Here is a 24,367-nt window from a genome sequence, read left to right on the forward strand (position 1 = left end):
TTTGAATCCTTTGGGATACAATCCTATAATCCCTATGTAGTTATTTATTAGGCCCATTAAAGCAACCTGATGATGTAGTTAGAATTTCTTTGACATTTATTCCACACATTGGAAGGCTTCATTCAGACAGGATGAACCTTTTAAGAAAGCATGAAATTGTAAAGAAGAGCAGGCAGGTCCCAGATCTGAAAGGATACCTTGAGATGACTCCCAGTGACTTTAAGAGACGGCTATTCAAACCTAGCCACATCAGCAATCCCTGACCATGAGTGCATCTTCCTGTGCACCTGATTGGATATATTTCCATAGCTGCTAACTTCACAGATTAAGTACTTTTGCTACCTTTGTCTTTGATGCTTTTGGGCACACAAGTTGACTCCTATATTTTCCTCGTATTTCTTCAAAACATCTAATACAGTGCTTTGTGACCACTGAGAAAATATACGAAAGAGACTTGATTATTCAGTAGAGGGAAGCCCTGCCTTGCTTCCCAAGTTCACCCCCTCTGGACTGCCCATCAGTTTTCTGAAGAGCTTCTCTTGGGAACCATCTCATCAAACTTAAAAGCTTCAGCTGTGGCCATAATTCACATTTCAAAACCATAAAGTAGAAAGAAATGGTTTATGGCCTAATATCTGATACCCAAGGAACTGATTGAAAACTGACTGGAAAATCTGATAGATGTGTGGACAGGGAGGGGCAGCCTCAACTCTGCTCCCAGGCTGCAAAGGTGGGCTGCACCCTTCACCTTGCTGAGGGGTTCTGAGGCCTTTCTTCTAGGACAAGATTATAGGGGCTTCCCAGGGAGAAGGATGAGAATTGTTCTGCAATTGCTGCACCTATTTGTAAAGGTTTTGTACAAATAGAATGTTCTCTTTTGCTCTCAATACACAGACAGAGACAGGGAGTCAGGCTGAGTATTAGCAAATGGCCTGAGCACCCGGGAAGAAGTGAGGAGACCTGCGTTCAGCCTCGCCTTTGCCTCAGGCTAGTAATGAGGCTTTGGTGAAACTCTGGACCCCTTTAGTTCAGCTTCATCCTAAAATATGAAGAACAGTGCTGCCCTGGCTACCTCAAAGAGAGGTTATTGAGCTCAAATAAAATTCCGTCTGCAGACTTTTTAGTTTAATCAAATGCTAAGTCAATGTGAGTTTACCAACTATTCCAGATGAGAACACAGACCTGGAGAGAAGCCATGACTTACTCAAGGTCACAGAGCTACAATGAAAACATGCTGAGACTCTATCCCTTCTGCTGCCAGGAACTGGTGTTCTTTCCAGACCTAGCTGATTTCTTGGGGAAATTGCTCATGGTTAGATCCTCTTGGGGGCAGACACTGGGTCAACCATTTGTACCCATTGGATTGAGCACCTAGTTATCATTGTTCACTTCCAAGTAATTGAAGGAAGTTCCCAAATGCCATCTAACTCCTCCTACTAGGACAAGGTTGAGTTCAAATATTTACAGCTCCACATTAGCAGAACTAATAAAAATGAAACTCAGCTTCAGCTGATTGCTTGACACAGACTACCTCATCAGGAAGGGATGAATAGAACTTCAGACTGGAGTTATGGATGGCTGAGAAAAGGAAGGCATTCAGATTTGGGTTCCTTCACTTAAATCGGTTTCTTCTTTAGTGCTTTGCTAATAGGGGTGTTGTGCAAGGAACATTTTCATAAGTCTGGCTGGAACTAGAAGCAGGAACTTTCATTTTGGAGTAACATGACTAGAAAAGAAAAAGATCCTGCTCCCAAGTATGTCCGCTTTGTTTCCTTAGAATGTGCTTGAGGCTCTGCCCAGCACTTGCTCATAAGCTACTGGCAGATTTTTTTTTTTTTTTTTTTTTTTTTTTTGGCCTTCACTGAACCACCCTGTTGCCTATATATAGCCCTGTCTTGTGTAAAGAATTTAAAAAGCATTAGAATGCAGAAATCAAAGAGACAATAAATTTAAAACCAATCTTATTGTCTGCTGCCTAAAGTGTTATTCAGATCAAAGGGGAGGGGACATCTGGCTTCTGGCTTGCTCAAAAGACAGATCACATTACCTACCAATAGCTGGATTCATCCACTCTCTCATATTCAGAGTCTAGAGAACATGGCTGTTTTAGCTCCCAGTAAAGCATATTGGGTGAATCAGTCAAAACTCCTGATACTTAAAAAAAAAATAACCATATAAAAATGTACTGATGAGTTCAACCCAGTGCCTCTCTGGTCATCTGTGAGGCATTCAAGGACCCAAGCCATGGCCATGTTGTTATCATGTGGCCCAGTTCATGGCCCATTCCTCTCTAGTCCCATGCCCCACAGCTACAACTTTCTGGTTTGCATTGCTAACTTCACAGTTGAAGATATTCATTTTGTTACATTATTTGAATCCATTTTTGCCCAAATTACAGTTTGGAAATAAATCACTTGGTTCTTCTTTTCCTCTATTGTGGCTATAAAAACATTTCTCTCACCATAATTTTTTTTTATAACAAGAGCTTAAAGAAATGTTGACTGTGTTCTTTGCCTAGAAATGGACTTAGTGACTTTACAAATTCCGTACATGATTCTATTCTAAATCACATGTATGCGATCTTCCTGGTGTCATGGGCCGAAACAATTTAAAAGCCTTTCTTAATATCCCAAACTAGGGTCTCTTCAGTTCCCACCTGGCTCTAATTTTATCCTGAGCAAATACCCACAAACACAGGACATGATGTTTTTTTTTTCTTTGAATTATTTCAGAAGAGAACAATCAAATGAAGTATGCACCGCAATTAATACTTACCAATTACTCAGTGCCTCAATATAACCCCCTTTACCCTCACCATAGTCTGGAGAAAAATGCTGACAATGGCAATAAGGATTCTGTATTTGGGAAGTCACATGAAGCTCCCCACAGCATTCTTTGACTACCAACCTGGTTTACTCCCTCTCCAATATGGCAGATCAGGTTCCTCTGTCTCATTCGTACATTTCCACTCCTCGACAATTTCTACCTACCAGTTTTGATTCTCTCCCTGCATATGGGTCTTCTAGATACTTTAAAAAAAATAATTTTAAAAATAATCACCAAGAGATTTGTTCTGATCCTAGCCTGATAATCTTCTACAAGAGGCATGATTCTCTTCCACAATATTTATTCGTTTTTCACTAAGCATGCCATATATTTTTGGTAAAAGACTTTCATTCACAAATACAAAGAATATTGGGTGAGAGGTAAGGATGAGTTAGGGTGATTTTAATTTGCATAACAGGTCTCAGAGTATAAGAATATTTGAGGGTCTTCAGTTTTTTGAGGCAGTTAGAATTCAGTTTTTTTTTTTTTCATCAAGTATCCCATCGACATTAATGACCCTTTAGTTCTATTTTAACAGTAGTGCCAACTTTCCCTTGAATCACGAGTGAGAATTGTAACTGAGAATTAGGTACAAATCTGGCATTAAGTGTTTATAGTGTGTCTGGAGAGGATGCAAAGAATTAAAATGTTTAATTACATAGAGACCAGCAGGAAAGAAAATAAACCTTTTAGCCTTATTGACAACAACTGGAATGGTAGATTTTCAGTGCTGAGTATCAGGGCAAAAAATTCAAATAGCATATCTTTAAAACCCACTTCCATTCTTTTCCTTTTTGACAAACTCAGCCTCTTTGGAGCTCAGTGCCACATCCCCAAAATTTTACTGGATTCCCTAGTGCTCTCAAAAGAGCCAGAGAGATAGGATTACATATATCTTAACCACTAATTACTAAAAGAACAACTTAATGTTCTTCTTAATTGGGGTGTTGAAAACATTAAAAAGTCATAAAAGAACCTATGATTCTGAAAAGACCCGAACACCCCTAAACAAACTCTGTTATGATAGGTCTATGTATTTGTGGCAGAAACAAAGGCAAAACAATCTTGTCTTCCCCCATTAGATAGCCCTAGGTTTTATTTTAATAGGCGTATAATTGCTCTTGAATTTCTAAAAAGCAGACCTTTTCCTACCCCTGCCCTCCCCCATCCCTGGAGAAAGCATAATCAATAAAGTCCAACTTAGGCAGAAGAGAAAAAAAGTGAAGAGCAGAAATGAATGTCCAATAATTGAAAGCATCATGGACCCCATTATGGTTTATGGCTTTGTTCTAGGGGTCGGATGAGCACACTGTAAAGAATGTGGCACTAAATTTATTATCATGGTTATCATCTTTCAGACAAGGCACAAAGCAGAGGAGACCCACTTCTCCCATCACCTGCCATCACTATAGATCCCATGGCACCTTCTACAAGGAGAGTCGAGTTATCCTGGCCCAGATCCAGATCCAACTCTCAGACGACTTATATTTCCTTTGTAGCATGCCTGGGAGACATTATGGGTTCTTCCTCTTTGAAACTCTGTCGCTACCATAAGCACGGCCAAAATGGACTCCTGCAAAAGGAAAGAAACTCTCACATCCCAGCATGTGGATCAAGTGAAAGAATGAAGAGAGTGGCCTGAAGTAGGAAGCTGAGCTGTGTCATCAAAGTCTTCCTAGTCTGCCACTAAATAGGTTCCCAGCTCACCCCTCATGACTGCTCATTTGTATAAAAAAAATCCTGGATTGTGAATGGGCCACTCCAATGTGATACGAATTCTAGTTTTTCTGAATTCCATATCCTGTATATTCTTCTCCAAAAAAAAAAAAAAAATTAGAGGGAAAGGAAAACAAACTTTATTTTCTCTGACTTGCCCTTGTCATCTTTTCACTTACTTCCAAAACAGTTTCTAGATAATGTAAAAGAAAGCAGGCCACTCACACAACACTGTGCAAGGCATTTCATGTCTCTGATTTCAACTTGTTCATCTCTGAAATAGAAATAATTTTAATATCTGCCCTGTATTTCTCTCAAAATTAAAGAGTACCAAATGAAATGATATATGTAAAAGTGCACTGTCTTTTTATTTATTAAATCACTTTACAAAATCAAGCTGTTATCAAGAAATAATAGGTATTAATTTTTGTTGCGCTCACATAAAAACACCCCATGAATTCATCTTTACTTCCTTATAGAACTCCGCTAAAATTTTAAAGATATGAACATATCAGCACAAAGAATAAGAAAAAAAAATGATAGAAGTTTGGTGATTTTAATAAAGATTTCAAGAGTTGGAAGGCAGATAGAAGAGTGAAAATTGACAACACAAAGAGAGAAACTACTGAGCTTAAAACCCTATGGGAAGGCTGGGGTCATAACTCAGTGGCAGAGCACTCGCCTAGCACACTCAAGACCTGGGTTTGATCCTCAGCACCACCTAAAAATAAGTAAATAAAATGAAAGGTATTGTGTCCATCTACAACTAAAAAAAAAAAAAAAAAAAACCCTATGAGAATCAAGACCAAGAGGGAGGGTGTCATGGTGAGCCTCAGGGCTGAACACAAGGAAGTTGAGTCGGCATTTATACATAGACAGTAAAATGACATCCCTTCTCACAGCCATTGAAGTCAAGTGTGGCTTATTAATGATGGCCACAAGTAATTTAACACCTTTCTCATCAAAAGGTGGGGCATCCCCTTACTTGTTTGGGGGAGGGTGAAGACCTGCTTTCTGATTAGTTATGATAGAAGTGAAACTCTGAAAGTTTTCAGGGTCAGTTTTAAGAAACTGGGACAAAAACTTCCTTTTTCTTGAAACACCCAATTTTCGAACTCAACCACAGCGAGCTTAGAAGCCCAAGGACACATGAGGAGACCACTTGAACTAAGCTTCCAGCTTTGGCAAGCAATAGCTGCCAGGCACACTAGCAAGTCATCCAGGTATCTACCCAGTGGACCTTCAGATAACTGTAGCTCCAAGAGCTACCTGACTGTAACCACAGTAAGAAACCTCCTGCCTGATCAAGAATCACTTGGCTGAGGGAGCATAGTAATAAGTTAAGACAACAAGTTTTGGAATGGTTGATTGTGCAACAATGGACAACTTGAACTCCAGGTTATTCCAGGCAACCATAACTTCACCTGAACCAACCTACCTAAAAAAAAAAAAAAAAAAAAAAAAAAGGATCCTTCTTTCTTTCTGGAATTTAAACCCAGAAATCTTTGACTCCAAGAAAAACCATACCAACTGAAGATATGGATGAGACCTGGAGCCGAAATGGAGAGGAACAAATGAAAGTCTTCCTGTTGAACAAAAGGCCCAGTCAGGCTTTTTCTCCAACCTTCAGTATTACTAGTAGCTTCCCAAAAAGAAGTATAATGGACTACATTTGGTAAACTGAAGAGCCCTAGAGAAAAATCTCCAAATACTGGCATTTAGAATCTCCCCCCATGAAAAGCCTACCTCACAACCAGACTACCTTGTGGTAAAGAGAACTAGTTGAATAACCCTCTCACATATATCTGTCCATAGCTTACAAAAGTCCTCCAATGTATTGGTTACTTTCTATACCTAGTTCATTTCTTGACTTTATATTCTTATTTAACATCCAAATAGGATCCTGGCCCCAAAGATTCTGTGACTAACTGTAATTTTAAACATACCTCTTTCTGATTAAACTAGCTAGATGGAATGTTGTTGATTGTAACCAAGAGTATAACCTTATCATTTGACCCAGCTATCGCCTTCTCGGACTATTCCCTGAGGATCTTAAAAGAGCGTACTATAGGGATACTGCCACATCAATGATCATAGCGGCACAATTCACAATAGCTAGACTGTGGTAGATGCCCTTCAATAGATGAATGGATTAAAAAAAATATGGCATTTATACACAATGGAGTATTACGCAGCACTAAAAAATGACAAAATCATGGAATTTGCAGGGAAATGGATGGCATTAGAGCAGATTATGCTAAGCGAAGCTAGCCAATCCTTAAAAAACAAATGCCAAATGTCTTCTTTGATATAAAGAGAGCAACTAAGAACAGAACAGGGAGGAAGAGCATGAGGAAAAGATTAACATTAAACAGAGATGAGTGGGGGGAGAGAAAGGGAGAGAGAAGGGAAATCATATGGAAATGGTAGGAGACCCTCAAAATTACATATAAGAGGTTGTGAGAGGAAAGGAGGAGGGAAACAAGGGAAAGAATTGAACAACAGCAGATGAGGTAGGGAGGGAAGATGGGAGGGGAGGGGAGGGGGGATAGTAGGGGATAGGAAAGGTAGCAGAATACAACAGTCACTAATATGCCATTATGTAAAAATGTGAGTGTGTAACGGATGTGATTCTGCAATTTGTATTTGGGGTAAAAATGGGAGTTTATAACCCACTTGAGTCAAATGTATGAAAGATGATATATCATGATCTTTGTAATGTTTTGAACAACCAATAAAAAGAAGAGTATAACCTTATTTAATAAAAATAAGAATTAAATTTAAATTTTTGTTGTGATTTTTTTCAGTAAAGTAGGTCATGAATATAATTTCAGGTAAAATTTCTCTTCATGATTTGTGGCCCCATATTTGAGGTTTTTTCCTTTGTTTCTCTGGTATAAGTGTTCAATAAATATGAAATTTAGAATCTACGTCATTAATATTCTCTTCCTAGGTGCTCAAATTTAAAACTACAAGGTGAACAAATACTGATTATGCCTTTCCTTCTGATTAAAAAATTGATTCCAAAAATTTGATCTATGCCAAAGATGCCTGGGTTTGAGGGTTTTTTTACAAAGAATGGGATAGGAAGGGGATGGATAGTTCCTGCGTGGCACTGATTATTACCTCCTATTTATAAAATTGAACGCATGTCGGGAAATAAGTTGTCTCTATTAGTCCTAAAGTTTTAACAGAACTAATTTAGGTGCCAGTGGTGATACAGACATAGGACAGTAAGAGTAACATGTCTCTTCCTGCGTTAGATCATAAGATATCAATACACTAGATTAAAAACAACATATAATAACATTTGGAACTTTCTTAGTGACTCAGATACATATTAGTCAGGACTTTGGTCTGCAAGTGACAGAAATCCAATGCAAGCTAAGCCAAAAATGAAATTTATTGATTCATGAAACTGAAAGTGTAGTGGTTTTAAAATATGGCCATGAATTTTTTTTATATATATACATCTTCCTTCAATATGTAAAGTTTAAGTACCCTCCACTTGACTGTGGGCAAACTTGTGTCTGGCAAATAGCATGAGAGATATAAAGGTATGTGACTTTGGAGACTAAGCATAAAAGGCACTGTGGCTTCCTCTTTGCTTTCTCTTGGATTATTTACTCTGAAGGAAGTCAGTTCCCATGTTGTAAATGGATTCCCTACCCCTGTCTGGCCTTTAGATGACCACAGACCCTTCTGACACCTTCACTACACCTCAGGAGAGATTTTGAGCCAGAATCACCAGACTAGTCACTCCTAAATACTCATTCAAAAAATGTGTGAGATAACAAATATTTGTTGTTTTCATCTACTAATTTGGGCATAATCAGATATACTGCAATCTATATCTAATAGAAGATGAGTCAGAGGTTGGCCTGACTCCAAGCAATGCTCAATTCAGGGAAAAAAAAATTTCATTAAGATACTCCCTCATCTTATGGCTCTGTTTTCTATTCATGGGAGCTTGACTCTTGAGACAGTTTCACCCATTTACATGGGAAAGATGACTATCAACAGATTTTTTACCTACAGGTTTATTGTAACATATGATCTTAGAGGAGAGAAAAGGTCTTCTTTCTCCCAGTCTCAGATTCAAGTATTAAAGAAGACTCTTATGGACCCAGCTGGAATTGCAACCCTATTTCTGAAACCAATCATGGTAGCCAAGTGGAATAAGAATTCTGATTTACCAACGTGACCTCACATCACTCCTATATGTAGAAAGGGAAAAAGAGATAAGAGGCAGGGGGATAAGAAGCCTGAATGGCACCACATGGAATAAAGGAAAGTTTTTTTTTTAGGAAAAAAAAAAGTTTGAAAAAGAGATACAAATAGTCAAAACCAATAGGTCTACTTAGGAATCCCCACCTACATGTATCTTTTTTGTTATCACTGTGATAACAGTAATGAACTTCTACATTCAAGGTATTGGCATTGTGAAATGGATTTTCTGGAAGGCCATGAAGTTCACTACCCATGATACACAAGGAGAATAGGATAGAGAAAGTAGCTTTAGCCAAAAACAGAGAAGATGATAAAGTCCTTCTGTGTCAGTATCTGAGCCTTGTTTTTATGATAAAGGGGACAACTGTGATAATGAGAATAATTATTTTAAATTTAATGAGACAATCATTTTATTTCATTTTATCTTAATACAGTGAGGCTTACTATGAGATTTAACCTCTTAAGATTTTAAGCATACATTATTTTTGCCTATTAGTACAATATTGTCCATCAGATTTCTAGAGGTTCTTTTCTTTGCTTAACTGAAACTTGATAAGGAACTACTCATTTGTCCCTTCCTCTAGTCCCTCAAAACCATATTCCACTCTTTGATTCTATGAATGTGAGAATTTTAAATACCTCATAAAGGTGAAACTACAGTATTTGTTTTTCTGTGGCTAGCTTATTTCACTTACCGTAATGTCCTACAGGTTGTTCTATACTCCAGAATTTCTTTTTCAAGGGTTGACTGGTATCCCACTGTATTTTTGTACAACATTTTCTGTATACATTCATCTGTCAACGGGCAGTTAGTTTGCTTCCACCTCTTGGCTATTGTGAACAGCACTGCAATGAATGTGGGAATGCTAATATCCCTTTGGGATCTCAATTTCAATTTCTTCGGATGAATACCTATAAGGAGGATTACTAGATTACATAATAGTTCTATGTTTAATTGTTTGAGGAACCTTCTTCCATATTATTTTCCTTAGTGACTACATCATTTTGCACTCCCAATAGTGTGGAAGAGTTCTAATTTCTTTACATTGTTGAAAACATTTGTTGTTGTTGTTGTTTTCTCTCTCTCTTTCTTGCTCTGTCTCTCTCTCTTTTTTTTCATAAATGCCATTGTGAATTTAATTTGTGTGTCCCTGATGACTAGTGACATTGTGCATTTTTTCATCTACTTCTTGGCCTTTTGTGTATCTTTTTTGAGAAGGGTCTATTCAAATCCTCAGACTACTTTTAATTGGGTTAATTGTAGGAGTGCCTTCTTTATTTTAAGCTTTAACTCCTTATCAGCTAAATGGTTTACAAATATTTTCTCCTCTTTTGTTGGCTGCCTTTTCATTCTGTTGATTGTTTCCTGTGCAAAAGATTTTTATTTTACTATAGTGCCACTTGTTTAATTTTTATTTTGTTTCATATAATTTTGGTGTCATGCCCATAAAATCATTGCCAAAACTCTGTAATGAAAAAATTTTCCCTGTTTTCTTCTAGGAATTTTACAGTTTTAGGTCTGATGTTTAAATCTTCAATCCATTTCGGGGTTGATTTTGTGTATGGTGTATGTTTTCCTCAGCTTTCCATTGCTGTGACAAAAGAGCTGACAATAAATCAAGGTATTGTGACCAAGTACAACTGAAAAATAAATATTAAAAAAATGACACAATACCTTTATTTATTTTTATTTATTTTATTTTATGTGGTGCTAAGAATAGAATCCGGGGCTTCTCACATGCTAGGCTAGCGCTCTACTGCTGAGCCACAACCACAGCCCCAATGGTTCATTTTTTATGTAGCTATATATAGCTCAGTTTTTCCAACACCATTTGTTGGATAGATTATCCACTCCCTATTGACTAGTACCAGCACACTTGTCAAAGATCAATTTACTATGTATGCATGGATTTGTTGCTTGGCTTTCTATTTTGTTTCTCTTGTCTATGTCTATCTTTATGCAAGCACCACACTGTTTTAATTATCATAGTCTTGCAATAAAATTTCAAACTGGGAGGTGTGATGCCTTCCGCTTTGTTCTTTCTCAAGATTGATTTGGTCACTCATGGTCTTTTGTGATTCCATATGAATTTTAAAATTGCTGTTCTTTTCTATTTATATAAAAAAATGTCAATGGCATTTTTCCATGCCATGGGATTGCACTGAATCTGTAGATTGTTCTGGATAGTATAGAACGTTTAACAATACTAAGTCTTTTAACAATACTAATGCCTTTCCATTTGTTAGTGTCTTTTAAAATATCTTGCATCAATGTGTCGTAGTTTTCAGTATGTAAGTCTTTCACTTCCTTAGTTAATTTAATTCCAAGGTATTTTATTCTTTTTGATGCTATTGTAAATGATATCATTTACCTGTTTTCTTTTTTTCAGATAGTTAATTGTTAATATTTAGAAACATCACTAATTTTTGTAATCCTTCATCATTACTAAATTTGTTTATCAGCTCTTATTGTGTTTTGTTGGAGTCTTTAGGGTTTTCTATATATAAAATCATGTCATCTGAAAAAAATGGACAGTTTTACTTCTTTCCTTCCAATTTAGATGTCTTTTATTTCTTTTTTCTTCACCTAATTGCTTGGCTAAGACTTATAGTATTATAGTTAATAGAAATAGTTAGAGTGGGCAATCTTGCCTTTTTCCTAATCTTTCAGTTCTCCACCATAGAGTATAATGTTAGCTATGGGTTTTTCATATATGGTTATTATTATGTGTGGATACTTTCCTTCTATTCTCAATTTGTTGGCAGTTGCAGGTTTTTTTTCTTCTTCCTGAATTTTGTCAAATGTTTTTATTGCATTCATTAGATAATTATGTAATTTTTATCCTTTCTTCTGTTAATATGGTGTATCACATTACTTGATTTTTGTATGTTGGACTGTCCTTGCATCCCATGGATAAATTCCATTTGGTCATTGTATATTATTCCTTTTATGTACTGGTTAGTTCTATTTGCTAGTTTTGCATTGGGGATTTTTGCATCTATATTCATCAAGGATATTAACCTGTGGTTTTCTTTTCTTGTGATATCTTTATCTGGCTTTGATATGAGAGTAATACTGACCTCATAAAATGAGTTTCAAAGTATTTTTCCTCTACCATTTTTTGGAATAGTTAGAAAAGGATTGGCATTGATTTTGTTTTGTTTTGGTTTTATTTATTGAATTTGGTAAAATTCACCCATGAAACCATGTAGTTTGGGGGGGGGGGTTTTCCATTGGGAGTTTTTTGATTACTAATTTAATCTCCACACCAATACTGTGGCTATTAAGACTATATTTTTATGATTTGATTTTGATACGCTAAATGTTTCTGGGAGTTTATTCATTTTTTTCTAGGTTACCCAGTTTGTTGGTGTGTAGTTGTTTATAATATCTCCTTTATCACTTGTGATTTTTTAATCTTCTTTTTATTTTTAGTCTAGCTAAGGGTTCATAGAGATTTTATTTATCTTTATGAAAACAAACTATGTTTTGTTGATTATTTTTCTGATTGCTTTTTCATATTCTATTTAATTTATTTCTGCTCTATACTTTGTTATTTCCTTTCCTCTGCTAACTTTGAGCTTAGTTCATCCTTCTTTTCTATATCCTAAAGGCATAAAGTTGGGGTTTTCTTAATCTAGCTTTTCCTTTTTAATGTAGGCATTTGTAATAAATTTCCTTCTTAGTTCTATTTTTTCTATATCCCATAATTCTTCATCTATTGTGTTTTCATTTTCATGTGCCTTGAGGTATTTTCTAATTTATTTTTTGGTTTCTTCTTGGATCCAATGGTTTTTTGAGTGTCTTATTTAATCTCTAAATATTTGTCAATTTTTCAGTTTTCCTCTTACTATTGATTTCTAGTTTCACTCCACTATGGTCAGTAAAGATACTTGGTATGATTTTAATCTTTTTAAATATATTAAAATTTGTTTTGTGACCCAACATGTTATTTATTCTGAGAAAGTTCTTCTTATGCTTGAAAAAAAAATGGGTATTCTGTTGCTATTGGATGAAATGGTCTCTCTGTGTCCGTTAAGTCCAATTAGTCTATAGTGCTGTTAAAATACTTCTATTTCCTTATTGATTTTCTGTCTAGATGCTCTATCTTATTACTGAAAGTAAGGTATTAAAATCTCGGTCCAGGCACAAAGGTGCATGCCTGTAATCCCAACAGGTTGGGAGGCTAAGACAAGAGAATCGCGAGTTCAAATCCAGCCTCAGCAACTTCGAGGCACTAAGCAACTCAGTGAGACCCTGTCTCTAAATAAAATACAAAATAGGACTGGGGATGTGGCTCAGTGGCAAAAAAAAAAAAAAAGTCTGCTTTATATATTTAGTTATATATGTGTATATGTGTGTGGTGGGTATGTGGTGTATACATATATATATATGCATATATAGGTATGTATACATACAAATTGTGTTATTTTGTCACAATTTACATACATTCATATTGTATGTAATATGTTGTATGCATATATATATATATATATATATATATATATATATAGAGAGAGAGAGAGAGAGAGAGAGAGGTATTTATATAAATAAAATATATATAGAGAGAGAAATATGTATATATATACATATTTCTCTTTCTTGTTTCTTGTGAGAATCTCATAATCTATATATTAGTCCATAAGGAGTTCCATAATTCCCTTAGATTTTCTCCCTTTTTCATTTTTATTTCTATTTTAACTGGATTATTTCCAATGACCTATATTAATTCTTTCTTCTGCTTGATCTAGTCTGAGGTTGAAACCCTCTAGTGAAATTTGCAGTTCAGTCATTGCATTCTTTAGCTTTATGATTTCTACTTGGTAAATTTTTACATTTTCTATCTGTTGAAATTCTCACTTAGTTCATGTGTTGTTCTCTTCACTAGTGAAAATCTATATGATAATTATTTTGAATTCTGTCAGGCAAATTACATGTTTCATTAGAATTTGTTTTGAGACACTTATATTGTTTTGTCATTTGTTTGGAACATTTTTTTTTGTGTGTGTGAAAGTCAATGTTCCTTGACTCTCTGTGTATTAGACAAAGCATGCGCCTATCCTATCCTTACTGTCTGTCCTTGTGGAGAAGATTTCTACCAGTTATCCTGGCCAGAGATTCTGGAGCTTCCATCAAATTATTCTCTCCCTAAGGAGAAGCAGTTATCTGTGGTTTTTGTCTACTCATCTGTTTTGAGCCAGGAAAGGGGCAGGGTTCTATGGCATAAAATAAATCTAAATCACCATCTCTGTTCTCCCAGAGGCAGCTTAGATTGCACTGGACCTGTCAGGGCTCCAAGACTGACAAGACAAATATTAATGCTTTGCAAGGCCCTGGAGAAGTTGCAGTGTTGGACATAAGTATCACCTTTTTCCCCTCCCTGGGAGGAAGCTAAAAGCTAGAATTTGTCATCTGCATGCTCTGCACTAAGTACTGGGAAGAATTCATGGCACTTGCCAGCCCAAACTGCTAGCTCCATTCTCCCATAGGTAACTAGATACTCCAGATATGTCAGAGTTCCAAGTCAGGAGAAACCAGTCCTCTAGGGATTCCCATTCTGGACGCTAGGCATGTGAATCAACACTGCCTCTCCCCTGGGAGAAGCTGGGACATAGAGGGTCTGACCCTTCCAGATCATATGGTACTGCACCAGTTGTAGGGATTATAATAAGATAGTGTCCTAATTTTTCTTCGTACCAACTTTGGTAAGTCTGGGTTTCACATTCGCTTGGGGTGCAAGAGTTTTTCAATTAGTTTCTGGATTTCTCACTAAGAGGACTTATCTGCGAGATGTTTTTTTGTTTGTTTGGTTGGTTGTTTTGGTGGAATTAAGGAAGGTTCATGGCTTTCCACTTTTCCTAATGTCAACTGCTTCAATATGAAAATATTTTAATCTCTGCCAAATTTATTTTAAAATTTTATTAATAAATTTATTAATAAATGTGTTAATAAATTTATTAATAAACTAAATTTATTAGATAAGAGGAAGTGGATCCTAGTGATCCCCATTAAGATGTTAGGAAGGGTTGTAGGGCTGCCTTAAGTTAGGTCTTCATTTTTTTTTTATTTAATCGGATTAAACTATTAAGTTTAGGTGTGCATTCTTTGTTGAAGAAACTATAAAGGCATGATAAAAGGGAGTTACTTTACAAATTAGGAGACTTACTACTCTTATCAAAAAAGGGTTACTATTTAGCTGGGATATAAGGAGAGCTTTTGGAGAGGCTGCATTTGTGTCTTAACCTAGTGGTAGTTACAAGGGCATTTTCCTTCTTTGCTGTATGTTTTCAGATTTGGAAATATAAGTCCTCAAATTGTGTTATTTTTCAAGATTGTTTTGGCTATTCTGGGTCCTTTGCATTTTCTTATGAATGTTAGGACCAACTTGTCAATTTCTACAGGGAAGCCAAATGAGATTTTTATAGGGATTGTGTTGGATCTGTAGAGCAATATTAATTCTTCTACCACTTGAACACAGATTCCTTTTCATTTATTTAAGTGTTGTTCTTTAATTTCTTTCTTTCTTTTTTTTTTTTTAGAGAGAGAGAGAATTTTTTAATATTTATTTTTTAGTTTTCGGCGGACACAACATCTTTGTATGTGGTGCTGAGGATCGAACCCGGGCCACACACATGCCAGGCGAGCACGCTACCGCTTTAGCCACATCCCCTGCCCCATGTTCTTTAATTTCTTTAAAAGAAGTTTTTGTACTTTTTCATGGAAAAGTCTTGTACTTATCAAGTTTATTCACTCTTATTTTCTTCTTTGTAATATTTAATTTTATTTTCAATGCTTCAGTATATAGAATCTGAATAATTTTATCTTTGTATCCTGCAACCTTTCTGAACCCTTAAAGTTCTTTTGTAGGTCTTTAGGATTCATACAGACAAGATAATGAGGTCTGAATTCCTTTTATATTACCTTAGCTAGAACCTTCTATACAATGTTGAATAGAAATGGTAAAAGTAGATTTCCTGTTACTGATATTAGTCTCAAGGTCAGCCTGGAATAAGAGCTTAAGATCTGAGCATATGTACAGTCCTATGCAGGCCTAGAACCATAGTAATACATTTGGCTGTCTAGATTCCTGGTAACATGTTGGAGCTTTACAAAGTCCCCACAGAAATTTCATTCCCAGGATCCTCCCATTATACTTTTTGCTTAGCTATTGCCTTCCCCAACTCTTTATCCACTGCTTTAGGCACCCTAAGATAATTTATTGCCTCTAATTGTTTCAACAAGTTTTTCACACTGGGAAACTTTTTGACAGATCAAATAAAGATATCCTTACAACTGAGGCCCAGGGCTGCCAAACAGGTCAAATAGTGACAATTCTTTGGGAAGGAAGCTTTAAAAGAACTCCAACCCATCCTTGTCCCACTAGTGACTGCCAGAATGCTAGTTTTCATTGTATTTGTAGGCTGTTTGTTTTTAAATCCACTGTGGGGCTGGAGGGGGTGACACCAACAGGGTAAGTTATAAGATCAAATGCATATTGTTCTTACAGATATTTCAACTTTTTGTTGAGTAAATCCTCTTCAGATTGCTAAAAGAGCTGATATTCTTGAAAAGCTTGCTTGCTTTCCCATTTTTAAGCCTGGGATGCCCTTCTCTGTCAAGTTCCACTTATATTTTAAGCCTTATTTAGATGTTACCTCCTGGTGTGGCTTTTCTGAGACCACTGTCCCCTTGTTACTTGCTTCCACTTGTCTTCTCCAAGTCCAGAGAGGCCATAACAAAAAGAGGGGTAGGGCAAAGAGGATTTGGCTGAATGCTTCCAAGTTTGGAGTCCTGATGATGCCAACTACAATCCCAGAATGGCCTTATGCATTAAACGTGAATGATCAACAATAAAATCTGTTTTTAAAGTTCGGTTTTGGTTCTTAAAAGAACAAACCAATAAAATTTGAAATTCTTCCAATTTTGCATACTGTTTAAGGGCCATGGTGCTTCAGTAAGATCATATGAATTCACTGTTTCTTCACAATGATAATAATGGTAACCACTTCATTGATCTATCCTGAGAATTGAGAAACAATTCAAATTAAACTCTCAACACAGTGTGATAGGTAAGCACTTCATACAGAGTTGCTGGGATTTTTTGTTATTTTCAGAGCACTAATACAGAATAATGTTGTATGTCCAAGTGGGAAGAGAACTCAGAAATCTAGTAGTTCAGTTGTATACCCGGGCAATAATTCACTTTGAAATGATATACAGCATGCTTTAAAATATTTTCAAGCATAGGAAGTTTATCTTCTTAAAGGCAGCTCATGGTCTTACCGAATCACTCTTATCATTGGAAAGATCCTCCTACGGATCCTAAGATCTTTCTGCTGTTTTCTCCTAGAACACCCTGAAATAAAGCTGTAATCATACATGTGAGGCAACCCTTCCACCACTCCAATGAAGCTGCATCATCACCCTCACTAGCTCAGCTTCCTAGCTATGCTGGGGGCAGGAAGCTGGTAGTTTGGACTACAGACCCACTCTCTCTTGCCTCTAACTGCATGGCCTGAGGAAATCAAATGGGATCTGAAAAGTCTAGGAGAAAGAGTAAATGCCCCCAAAAGGTCACTAGAGACCTCAGTGTCTCATTTCTACATCCATTCCCATGACAAGTAAATCTCTGCCCCACCTCTGCCCTAGGAACTCTGCCAGTTAAAACATGAACACACACACAAAAAGTAGAGATTTAATTTATTGGTTGCTCTTTGGCAAACATTATATAGAACATTATTGGGGAGAAAATTAAATTCTAGTTACAGATTCGTAAAACTTTAAGCCAAAAAAGCTTTTATGACACTATCAAATCCCCTCTCACCCTCATACACAGCAAGGTAGTTCCATCACAGTCTAGACAATTCTTTGGGTTTTTTTTTTCAATGATTAAAGCAGACACAATATATAATGTAGGTGATATTAAATATCTTGAGTAATAACTAATCAACAGAACTACTTTCACCCTTTCATTCTTTAGCATCAACTGGTCACTTAGAAATGTTTTGTCCCTAACTTTTCACTTTAAGTTTCCTCTTTAAAAGGACTCTCTGAACTAGTCACCATTATCCACTATATGTTTGTACACACTCATCTTAAGTCTCCCAAAATCACACTGAAAGTCCTTCCTATTATTGCTTCAGAAATGTTAACCTTTAAGGACCATTCAATTTAAAAAAATAAGAGCTCAGGTCTTGACTATGTAACACATCTTAATACGTGTAAGATGGTATTTCTCTCTGCCCTGACAAGTCTCTATCAACATACATTGTGCCAGCTTCTTCTCCTAACTCAGAGGAAGTCATATAAAGGAGAAAAAGAAAGCAAGCATGAAATCACAACGACCAAAGGATCTGAATTAATAATTACATTAAATAACCATAACTTTTTGTTTAACTATTCACATTCCACACAGTGGAAATTATCCTTTCCTCCAGATTTTTCTCATACAACTTTTAACTTTGAAGAAACAAAAAACAACTTACAAACTTACAAGATGTGTATTTACTCTTCTAATGCCAAGCACAAAGTGTACATCATAAAATTCATCTTTGGTGTTCGGCATTTTTTTTTTTTTTTTGATAGGTAAGATCAAGATCACAACTATCTTGCCATAGAAAAATCCTACTACAATAATGCAAAAATATATATCATTACATCATTGGTGACTCCAATAAAATAAGTAACAGATATGGCGTTTTCAATAAATGTTGGAAGCCACACCATACTTGTGCTCATCTTAATACAGGCACAGTAAGAAAAGCAGACGTTTTCCTCTTTGGCTAGTGCTGTGCTTCTAGGGTATTTATGCTGCTGATTATTCTGGTGAAGTTAATTTTGAGGAAATTCTCTTTACTTGAGCCAAATCTGACTTACATGCAAGACTGTGGTACAAGCTCCTAAAAGAAGATTGCTGCTGCCAACTTAAGTCATCTCTTTTTAACAAAATTGCATGCTTGTGGCAGAATTAAAACAACAAGAGAAATTCAATGTTTGCTGGTTCTGAATGTCATTTTTCCTCTCTGGTGTGGTTTTACATTTAAAGCTTCTTCCCCTTTCTTTTCCTTTCCCCCACCCTCAAAATTCTGCCTTTGCATTTGTGTGCCTAATTAAATCCATGCTGTGCTTTATTGTTGGAGGATGTGGATGATACAAAGATTTAGGGCAGGGGAATACAGTGTATATGAAATGCATAGACTATGTGTTTGCATGAATTTGCCTAATGTAGAATCATCAGTAGTGATTTATAAATATTTAAAATTAGACCCAACATTTTGGGTGTTCATGCCTTCTGTCTAAAGGCATGGCTCCTGTTGGTAGATGGGAGAGCACTAACCCACAACAAAAGCAACATAAAAACAGCTTCTTCAACTGCAATGGTTCTTTGAATGCTGGAATCTTGATGGGCAACTGAATCCCAAATCTCTGATGTTTGTTTTCCAAATGACACTTGACTTGGCTAGAGAAGTTGAGAAGATAAAGGAAAAAAAAAAAAAACTGGGGCATTTATATATAGAACTTCAGGCTTGAAGAGAATACTTAACCAAATTCAAATCAAAGTGCAGTAAGGGTCACATACCCTGCACTTTGGTCATTAGAAAAAGTCTATATTGGCATTTTGCAAGCAGCCCCAAGTTTCCTCAGTGGAAAGCACCGCCAGTAGGTACAGAGTGGTTGCTATGTCCCACAGATCCCACTGGTAGCAGATGGACAGCTCCAAGGGTCCTTGCGGACCCTCAGAGAACAAATGAAGAAGGGGAGGTCAGACCCCTCACATCTCCTCCTGGTGTTAAACGCTAACTATTACCATGCCAGAGGCAATCCCGCTTACTTGCTTACTCTCTCGTCTCTCTAGTTCAGTCTTCTAACAGGAGGCAATACAAAACCACCCCAAATAGGTTTATAGCTAAAATGCAGCAGGCCCTAAACTCTCAGCTTAGACTGACCTTTCCTGTCAAGTATACTCAGCAGATGCGGAATGTTTATAATACAGGGTTGTGGCTTTCGGGAGCATTTTGTAGGAACAATGATTTGAGGAAAAGGTGATTATAACCAAGAGAAAAATATTAGTACCTCAACCTAGGAAGTTTTGGGCTTTTTTCTATTTCTGCATGGAAGGTTCTAAACTACATCAATTGTCCACCTGTGGGGCAAAACAGCCGGGGCTATTTGGGTTTAGTTTGATTACTTGGTTCTGAAAACAGGGGTGGTCGATATTTAAGTTTGGTGTTGGGTTACAGCTAGTTTTGGTAGATCCCAGTGACAGCCAAAGTCAATGATATTTTGGAAATCTTATTTCTCCTCTGTTCACTTGGGTTCTTTTAAATACCAGGAAACCCTTTCACTGAAGCATGGGCCTCGCTGTGTTTAGACTAGGCCTTCCAGTTCTCTGCACATCTCCCTGCTGAATTCTGCTGGCCGTGACTGGTCCTCACTCTCAATGCTCTCTTGGTGGCTGCCCTGTCCTGATTGTCATGGATCACACCAGCCTCCCCAGAATCTGGTGGGTCTTCACAACATGAAAAACGTTTACATCCATGGTCAAGCAAATTAATTTAGAAGCCTTGGCAGACATGGGATGAGACTGAAATAGACACTGAGAACCTAAGAAAGGAAGGAGTGTGGAAGAGAGAAAGAAGGGAGGAAGAAAGCTGAAAATAATGTCTCTGAGTCTAACACAACACACAAATAAGTCTCTTGCCCTCAGAGTAGCCTCTTCCATTAACATTCATTCTGAAGGGAGATCCTGGTCCCCACGGGGCACATGGAAGACAAAGGCAGATCCAGACCACAGCCCTGCCTCTGTGGATGCCAGGGGTGGTGTGGGCACTTTGACCATCCCTGTTTAAAGCAGATAATAATAGGAAGTGAACTCTATCAGAGACTGTTTCCTTTGATGTCTGAAAACACCCACAGACACCCAGGCAGACTCATGCACACAAACTACGGACAAGCAGGCTCTGGTTGGGAGGCAGCTGCTTTTTCTTCTGGCCTCTAGATTTAAGCCAAGTAAGAATCAGGTTGTTTAAGTGTGGCCCTGGGCCTGCCTGGGGCTGCATCCCTAGGACAGGCTGAGTGAGATTTAATCCAAATCGATGGATATGCAACGGCACTGCTTCACACGGGTGACCCTCTTCTTCTTGGTGGGTGGCTGTAGTTCGGGGCAGTTGAGTGTGACCATCATGGTGGTGAATTTCTTGGGCTTGCAGAAGGAGCAGGACTGAAAGGAGCCTTCCTCCTTCCGGATGTGCCTGGGGATGTAGAAGGAGTTGCACTGGCCATAGCAGAAGCGATTGATGATAGTGCGGCTGTTGCAGCCCTCCTCGTGGATGGTCTGCTTAAGCGGCTGGGTTTTGCACCAGTCTCGCTTTAGGTATTTGCGCTCGGTCACGTGGAGGGCCTCTTGGCTGGACTCCAGCACCTCCTCCCCCGGCATGGCAGTGCCCCGCCCCTGGCCCCGCCCCCGGTTCCTGGAGCCAGGCTGCTGGGGCGACTGAGTCTGCTCGGAGTCATTGTGCTGAGCCTTGTCTGGCGGGGGAATGGCACCTTGGGACCCTTTCTTTTTTCCTTCTGCAGCCGGCAGCAGGGTCCCCAACAGGAGAAGCAAAGCTCCCACAGTGTAGGCGGTGCGGCTCATACTAAAGGGAAGAGAGGGAGGAGGAGAGGACAAATGGAAGAGTGAGTTAAGGAAAAATCAATAATAGCACCTAACATTTTATGTGGCGCTTGTTAAACACTGTATGTAAAATACTCCGTTGGCTTCCCACACTACCTCAAGCTCTGAAAGTAACCAGCCTGGCTCCACAATAAACAGGCCAATATTTAAACTCAGCCGGGCCCCTTGTGTGGAGGCACATAAGATTTCCTTGCTGATTTCTCACACCCAATTACATTGACTTTGCATTACGGTCACTTAACTGTATTTATTCTTGTATTTGATGATATGAAGCTTTTCACTCTTACCAGGCATTGCAAAACAGAGATGCATGGGAAGGCCAGAAAGCATGTGACAGGAGAGAGACCAATTTAACAGGAAGCACACTGGAGGAAGATGCAAGCCCAGTTTCTGGTTGTAGTCTTGGGACAGCCACTTGCTGTCTGACCTTGATAAACTCACTTTCTTTTTGTTCTTTAATTTTTTATTTATTTATTTTTTTTAGTTGTAGATGGACACAATACCTTTATTTTATTTGCTTATTTGTTAATTCTTTTATGTGGTGCCAGGAGTTCAACCCAGTGCCACACACATGCTAGGCAAGCACTCTACCACTGAGCTACACCCCCAGCCCCATAAACTCACTTTCTTGATACATGACTCTATGTCAGCAGAGTTACAAACACCTCTCCCAAAGAGTTCATTCAGGTAAAAATTGATATAAAAATAATAGTAATTTGAGAACTAGATAAACATATACAGATAGCAGTATATTGTGGATAGAACAAATGACTACATCCGGCAGATCACATAACTCTAAAGATCCCTCCACCCCTCACTTATTCTCATCTTGAAACTGGGTCCAGATATTCCTCTTATCACTTTTTACATCATAGGATATACTTCTCTACTTTTTAAGCCGTAAAATGTCACTCTCCTATGTGTCTGTGCGTGTGCAAAGTTTAAAAGGTAGAAAAATGACCTGTAAGCCCGATGCTCAGAAGGCTGAGGCGGGAGGATTGCTTGAGCCCAGGAGTTCAAGACCAGCCTAAGCAACACAGTGAGACCCCTGTGTCTAAAACAGACAAACCAACAAACACGAGGCCACATGATTTTTTTAAAAAATGGGCATGATAGAACAGATATGTGTAAAATATTGCATTAATAAACACCACAGGTGTGTTGAATAAATTAATGACAATGAATTATTGTGAGTGGGTCTAGAGCTAGATATAGGTCAGAAAGGACATATGAATGATGACATAGATATATAAGGCAGAGGGAAAATTGACTGGCTTTTATCCAAGAGAGAAAAAAGAATGGAGTGAACAAAGTATATCAGGGAAAGAAAGACTCTTAGATTGTTTCAGAGAGGTAGAGCAGAAGGAGAGAAAAGGGGAAGGAGAAGAGCCAGAGAGTGCAAGAGAGAAGCATCAGACTATCCTGATTCTTTGGAGAAAGTCTTCCTGGGCTGGACAGTCTGACCCTCAAGGGGGATCTTGTTTAAATGCAGATTCTGAGTCCTCAGTCTGTCCTGATTCTGAGTCCTCAGTCTGTAGGAGGCCTGTAGCACTTGGGGTCATGGGGTATAATGGGATTATTTAAATTGGGATGTATTTTCTTTTCTTTCTTTTTTTTAAAAAAATTTGCTCTTTTTAGTTATACATGGTAGTAGAATGTATTTTGACATACCATGCATACATGGAAAAAGGACATATTTTCTTTTTTAAGAATACAGTTTCAAATTCACAGGGTCCCTCCCCAGGTCATCACAACATCTGATCTGATTTCTGAGGTCTCCTCTGGCCTACTCCCATGGTTTCCTGAGCTGAAGGACATAGCTGTGGAGTACTTATTTCTTTGCTCTTCCAAACACTAGCTTAGCATCTTAGCATGATGACCCCTAAGTGCCATGTAACCTTAAAATTTTCCCCCATGAAAACTGACAAGTCGGTATGATTATCTTGAGTAATTTTCTTTCAAAGACAAAAGCAGGGTAGCATCTACATTCTCTAATGGACAGCCTCTGGTAAGTAAAGACTATTCAGCCCAAAGGCTAATGTCAAACTAAGATAATTAAATATTACATTTAAAACATCCTTAAATGTCATCATCTTTCCAACATTATCCTAATACTTTTGGGCAAGTTCAAGTTTGGAGCTGATAATGTGACATTTAGCTCCTGTTCCAACTGTAGGTTCCCTGGCTTTTGTCAGTTTATGTTACAACATCCCTGTTCTTTAAACAGAGTTGGTTTTGCCCCAACAACAACAAAAAAATTAATTTCTTTGTTTTGTCTTTTTAAAAAAAAAAAAAATCACTTATAAGAAAAGTTCAGTTATAAAACAGTACTGATTTTCTCCAGAGACTAGGAGAACATGAGCCATGACCATTCAGTCTCCTGGGCAAATATATCATGAATTTGAGAAGCTTTCACAAGTTTTTGCTGTTTACTCAATTCAGGGCCAAAATCTAAAATAAAACTCATTCACTGAGCATTTCAAAGGAGGAATACATATTATCTATGCCCACAATCTTATTCTAAACCTACTAAAAATGACCTATAGTCCAATTCAGTCCTCCCAACCAGGACCGCACCACCCCACCCCGACCCCACCGCAAGCCCACCATCATAGAGGACATTCTGAGATTGACTGCGATGTATATTGATTGCATATGACAGGTATCCCCCTTCCACAAACATCTATCCACAAAATGTAATTTTATTTCTCTGGACCAACTTAGGATACTTTTTATACTCAACCTTTTCTTCCTGACATTTTCACTTAAGTTATTGAACAATATCCACTCTGAGAGTTGATGAGGGCTTGCTCATCATCAGTGCTTGGCACAGAGGAGTTGCTCATTAAAATTTATTAAATAAATGATTATTATGATTGATACAGTTTCTGTCCTTTGCATTTTAAAATGTCTTAACT

The 24,367-nt window shown here is 37.6% G+C and overlaps 1 protein-coding gene across 3 annotated transcripts; it reads right to left on the minus strand.

Moving 5' to 3' along the window:
- Positions 1 to 20,855: 20,855 nt before the first annotated feature.
- Positions 20,856 to 21,410, minus strand: Grem1 (gremlin 1, DAN family BMP antagonist). Of its 3 annotated transcripts, none has more exons than XM_076848467.2 (2): positions 21,384 to 21,410; positions 20,856 to 21,173 (listed from the first exon to the last, which is right to left on the minus strand). In XM_076848467.2, exons 1-2 carry the CDS (start codon positions 21,408 to 21,410, stop codon positions 20,856 to 20,858), a joined length of 345 nt encoding a protein of 114 aa, XP_076704582.1. The 3 variants fall into 3 exon arrangements, with proteins under 3 accessions (XP_076704582.1, XP_076704581.1, XP_076704580.1); XM_076848466.2 differs by having other exon boundaries at positions 21,297 to 21,410; XM_076848465.2 differs by having other exon boundaries at positions 20,856 to 21,410.
- Between the last annotated feature and the right edge of the window lie 2,957 nt (positions 21,411 to 24,367).

This window comes from Callospermophilus lateralis, chromosome 3, assembly GCF_048772815.1.
Source record: "Callospermophilus lateralis isolate mCalLat2 chromosome 3, mCalLat2.hap1, whole genome shotgun sequence".
NCBI lineage: Eukaryota > Metazoa > Chordata > Mammalia > Rodentia > Sciuridae > Callospermophilus > Callospermophilus lateralis.